This window comes from Octopus bimaculoides, chromosome 10 (genome assembly GCF_001194135.2).
Source record: "Octopus bimaculoides isolate UCB-OBI-ISO-001 chromosome 10, ASM119413v2, whole genome shotgun sequence".
Taxonomy (NCBI): Eukaryota; Metazoa; Mollusca; class Cephalopoda; order Octopoda; family Octopodidae; genus Octopus; species Octopus bimaculoides.
In genome coordinates this window covers 89441699-89447934 of record NC_068990.1, presented here as the reverse complement: position 1 = coordinate 89447934, position 6236 = coordinate 89441699, and the positions used below count along the sequence as shown (strand labels likewise).

The 6236-nt window shown below is 35.1% G+C and overlaps 1 protein-coding gene across 2 annotated transcripts in view; it reads right to left on the bottom strand.

Moving 5' to 3' along the window:
* LOC106869394 (neurotrypsin) overlaps positions 1–6236 on the bottom strand; it is a 44350-nt gene that overhangs the window by 28637 nt on the left and 9477 nt on the right. Inside the window, exon 5 of one of the 2 annotated variants that reach the window (XM_014915116.2) lies at positions 3151–3292. The exons of the other annotated variant lie outside the window; for it this stretch is intronic. Coding sequence (XP_014770602.2) covers positions 3151–3292 — 142 coding nt within the window. The remainder of the gene's footprint in view (positions 1–3150; positions 3293–6236) is intronic. 2 annotated transcript variants of the gene reach the window in all.

Genomic DNA, 6236 nt, shown 5'->3' with positions numbered 1-6236 from the left:
CCTTGTGAGTAGGTTTGGTAGACGGAAACTGAAAGAAGCCTGTCGTGTGTGTGTGTGTGTGTGTGTGTGTGTGTGTCTTTGTACATGTGGTTGCCACCACCATCACTACCGCTTGACAACCAGTGGCGGTGTGTTTACGTGTCCGTAAGTTAGCGGTGCGACAAGAAAGATCGATAGAATAAGTATCAGGCTTTCAAAAAAATAAGTACTGGGGAGGATAAATTCAGTTTGGTGCTCCAGCATAGCCGCAGTCAAATGACTGAAACAAGTAAATGACATAAATTACTAAAATCTTAAAGAAATCTTGCCTGGAAAGAAAAGATTCAGCATGAGATAAATCTCGAGAGAAAAGACATTGCTAGAATAAATGAGTTTTGAAATAGGGGCACTAAAATATCACTTCAGAAAGGCAAAATTGCGCAGAAAGTTTAAATATTCAAGACGAATAATAATAGTGTAAAACTCACAAGAGAATTATTAATTCAACGTAAAGTTTGGAGAATACAGAGATTTGAAAAAAGAACCGATCAATTTAAACAAAATAAAATGTTTCGAATGTAGGAAGTGTCTGCAGAGAATTAAATAACAAAACAAGATAAGTAGAAAATTCGTTATTAAAGGAAAATAGAAGTATTGTGAATGAAAATCTGAGAAGTAGAGAAACGCCATAAAACAAATGAAAATTAATCTAGAAAACAAAAACAAATTAGAAATTTGGAAGTCCCCTGCAGTAGACAAGATATAATTTCCTGACTTAGACACATGTTTCATATCCCCCAAATGCTGTCATGAAATAATAAGATACCAAAGTGACTGACTCAAGTAAAACCAATGCTCATACAAAAATAATAGTCAGATGACTCTACAGGCCAATCACCTGCCTTTCTATCTTCTACGAGACTTAACATAGATTTTAGGCAAAAAACTACATTAGCATTGCAACAAAAATAATCTTCTACCTGGAAGGCAAGAGTTTCGAAAGAGGCCCATTTTGCTGTAAAGATCAAATATTGATAAACAAGACTATACTAAATGCCTTCAAGTAGAAAAAGAACTTCAATGCCGCCCGGACTGATTATAAAAATTGCTCGATAGTGTACTACTTAATAAGGATGAATAAATTATCACCAATGATTGTGGATTCATGAAACGTGGCATAGCAAAATTACAAAGAAATTTAGTAATAAATTACAAGGAAAGTGTCCAACAAATTGACACAATTCATATAAAAAAAAAAACGAGACTATTTCACCGAGATTCACATTCACTACTTTTGGTCCGACTACCTTCTGCCCCGAAAGAGTAGCTACAAGACCACAAGCACCATAATCCTTTGTTTGTTCTATGCGAATGTCATCAAGTTACAGGCCAAAGTCATGAAAGCTTAGAAATTTTTTCTGAACTATGGAAATTTATAATTGTGACGTCATTGTGGAATTTGGGGCAAATAAACTTTGAAAAGTCACCAAAGGTTTTTGTTTTGCACTGGGGACAGGGCTTGCAATTTGAAACAGGATTTCAAACAAACAACGTTGTTCTTACAATTCCGTCATTGATCAATTTGCAATAAATCTCCAACTGCACTAAATTATGTTCACTCTGACACGTGTAGGTAAATAGTTAACTGACGTGGCGTGATTTGGTTGTTTTTAGGCTACAGAAGAAATTCGTCTACACACTGCACTGCAATCGAGAGCATATTCGGTTGGCTGGTTGGCGTACTGTTTTTAAATTTCGATTTATTTCTGGGATACACTAGCTCTGACATTACATATTTCCAACACTCCTTAAAAATGACAACGCAGAAATACTGTGGGAACTATACAGTGAAAGTCATCAAATAACATAAAATATGCTTGATGTTATTTTCCATGACAAAATTAACAATAATGTTCTAATAATTTGACATAGCAATACCAAATGACTGTAATTTTGTACAAAAGCGAACTATGAGGCTACAGCATTAAAACAACGTAAGCTGTTAAATTAAAAACAGAATGCTTCTTACGAAATGTGTCTGTCATTTTATTTGCATTTCTCAAGCTATGAATAATAGTGGTAATAATAATATTTATATTGGTATGATGGTGTTGATAACAAGAAACACGACGCTATACAATACAAGTAAGCATAAGAATGTCAATGACATCGACTTTAATCGATTACATTCAGGTGTTTCTGCAAAATTACTGATCAACAAGAGAGTAGAATTCCCACTCTGACCTTAAACTTATGGATGACAAGCAACACTTCTGTTTAATTCGCTTATTCATCAGTAATAGTAAGGAAAGGATTGAGAAAATTAGATTCAAGTGATTGCTAATTGATGTCAGTCTTCTATGAACTACTTTCGTAATTGCTGGTCAATATGAGGAGAAATTAAGTGGAAGGAAAATTTGCAAATTAGTGAAACAATCTTTCCCGACAACTCAGAGAATCGAAGTCCGTTTATTGTTTCGTTTATTCGACCTAAAGTTCAGGTTTTCAAGTTAGTTTCTTTTTTGTACTATATTTAGTTACGGTTCTTTGCGATCTGAGTTCAACTTTACTTTTGAGGTCGATAAAATCATGTACCAGCCAAGTATTAGAATCGATATGATGGGCAGGACATCGCTCATTTTACGATATGCATTTTTAGTTATCTTCCACTACAAAATCTCAGATCTTCTCAGCTGATGGTATTCTGACGGGACGTGCTTTAAGAAGACTAAATATATCATTGGTCACTCTTCTGAGACATAAAATTAGGGCTAAAGTGCCTTAACATGTTAGAGAGACTTTGTGATTGAGACACAGTGAGGAATTTGCTAGCAGCAACATTATATTCAGTGAAGCTGTTGAAATGATAAAATAAGAACACAAATTCACACTTTTACGTTATTTATTTCGATATTTTGTCCATAAAAAGCCTTAATCATGGATTAGGAGGGTTGGAGGCAGCCCCGACGTAGGAGATTAGTGGAGTGTTGTGACATACATATACATGTTACACCAGATCAGCCACAAATAGAAGCCAATAGCAAGAATGTGTTAGCCAGTATTGAGTGTACAACTTATCTTAAGTTGTGACAGCCCCTTAATGGAAGCAGAAGCGGATAACGAAAGAAAAGTGAACTCATTTGTAAACTGATTAAAGAAAGTGAAACTTACTTGTATCCTAGCATTCGGCAAATTACTTGAGCATTCTTGTAACTCCATTCGTGATTACAGATTGTTCCCCAACTTTCCTGATGGAAAATTTCAACAAGTCCACGTGTGTTGTTCAAACCGCCCACCAATCGTACCTTTATTTCTGTTTAAAAAGAAAGAAGATTTAATTGTATTTTCTATTTACATCACCTTATGCATTTTTATAATTCGTATTATATATTTGAAATTTTGACAATGCAATTAATTAGATAGTAAAAATTTACATTGTATAATTGAGAATTATTATTCTCAAACGTGCAATGTAAATTTTTATTATCTAATTGCATTGTCCAACTTTCAACGAGCTGGCGGAAGCCTTAGTAAGCCGGGACGAAATGCTTCGCAGTATTTCGCCCGTCGCTACGTTCTGAGTTCAAATTCCGCCGAGGTGAACTTTGCCTTTTATCTTTTCGGGGTTGATAAACTAAGTGCCAGTTACGAAATGGGATCGATGTAATTGACAATCACTCTTCCCAAAATTTCAAGCTTTGTGCTGATAGTAGAAAGGATTATTACTAAGGGTAGTAATGGGTGTTAATTATCATTATTAATAATCTAATAAACTAATTTGCATGATAACGTATTCATGGGAGCTAATTCGATAATAAATTACTGACAGATTAGTATTGTTTCAATGCTATACTTACGCTGTACGCCAGAATATATCAATAGATATATAGTCAAGCTTTTGTGTGTAGGCCGACGTAGAGCCTCATATTTATATACAATATTTTCATGGACAGTTTTTAAAAAAATAGGTATCTTTCGTTTTACTTTCAGTCTTGTGTTTACATTTCATCAGCTGTTAAATACTTTGTTTCACGGTTCACAGAAATGCTGCTTTTATAAGGCAATTGCTACAAACAGCCTAAGTAGACTGGATAGGCTATATTGCGAATATAGCGTACGCTCTCGAATTCGTTCAATTATATACAGTATTTTCTAAAATTTAGAGATGTAGTCTGTAATGTGTGACGGCGCGTGGTGTTGTGGTTAGGATATCGCACTCACGATTGCGAGATCATGGGTTCGATTCCCAGACCGGGTGACGTGTTGTGTTCTTGAGCGAAGCACTTCCTTTTCACGTTGCTCCAGTGGGGAATGTTGGCCTGCTTGCCTAACCAGCGGGGCGACGTCATTCGAAGGCTAAAATGATGCAAAGCGCATTGTGACCAGGGACGTGTAACGACATCTGATAGTCTGGTCGTTCACGTGGTCACATGGGATTCTGTAATGCAGTGTGACATTGAGATAAAACAGCTAACGCAACAGTAATTTATCAACAGGACTGTTTTTGTATGTAGGAGAGTTTCTCCTGTCACACCCCTGTAGTAGTTAAAAACCTGATAGCTAACATTAGGAATAGGTCATCTTATCTCTCTTCTACTAAAGAAATATTTGCTAAGGCAAACCCTACTATAACAATACCTTAGCTAAAAGCGATTTCAAAAATAAGATATATTGCAACCCTTCAAGTAAAAACATGAATTACAAAAATAGATCTAAAAACAGACCTAGGAAAATATGGTTCGCCACCACCCTTTTCTCCCTAAAGGTAAAAACTAACGCAGGCAAGTAATTCCTGCCTCTTTTAGATAAACATTTCCCAGTAAACCACAAATACATGAACGTTTGGTGGGCTGTTTACACCGATATTATCTATAAGAAGAATTTCTTGTCTTGAGACAATTTGTGCATCGCATTGTCTTTCCGTCACCTAATTTGCACGGACATGTTAAATAACACTGTGTAATAATGCATTTGTGTGGGGGGTGTATGAGTGTGTTTGTGTGTGTGCATGTGTGTGTGTGTGTGTGTGTGTGTGTGTGTGTGTGTGTGTGTGTGTATGCACTCACACACACACACACACACACACACACACACTCCTGCTTAAAGTCCTGTAATCGGGAATAAGATGACATTATTCACTAGATGCAACTTTCCAATAACTAAATAACGTTATTTACTTTACATATCAGATCTGAATTATCTCTTATTATTATTTGACACAAGACATGTATACAGAATTCTGACGCTATTTTACATACAAATAGACAACAACGTGTATTTCTAAGCTGCATATGAAAATTACATAAGTTCCATGCGGTGACATTCACGTTGACATTTCTTTTCTTTAATATACGCTAATACAAAACGAACAGAGAATAATATATTAACAGATATCAGTTATTTGACATTCGTAGCAGATACAGAGGCCTTCCAGCATTAGTGATATACAAACACGCAAAAGGTACTCTGAAACTAGCATCTATAACATAATAATATGACTTGGTGCAACATAACGCTATGTACGGATGTATGTAGGTAGGTAGGTAGGTAGGTAGGTAGGTAGGTAGGTGGGTAGGTAGGCAGGTAGGTAGGAAGGTAGGGAGGTTGAAATATATGCACTTATATATATGTATTTATATATACATATGTATATGTATTTATATACACATATATATGTATATATCTATATATGCATACATATATAGATATACGTATATATAGATATAAATATATTTATAGCTATACACATATATTCACACATAAATTCATAAATTCATATATGTGTGTGTGCGTGTGTGTGTGTGTGTGTGTGCGTGTATGCGTGTGTGTGTGTGTGTGCGTGTATGCGTGCAAGTGTGCGTGTATGTATGTCTGTATGTATGCGTATGTAGTTGTCTGTGCGTTCACACACACACACACACACACATATATATATATATATATATATATATATATACATACATACATACATATATTTATATATATGAATGCAGAGACAACTACATACGCATACATACACACACACATAGACACACACTTGCACACACGCGCACACACACACACACACACACAAACGCACGTGCGGGCTAATATGTGCATGTGTGTGCGAGCGTGTGTTTATATATGAATATATATATATATATATATATGTGTGTATGTGTGTATATGTATGCATAGATATATACATATACATATGTAAATGTGTATATATATATATATATATATATATATATATATATATATATATATATATATAT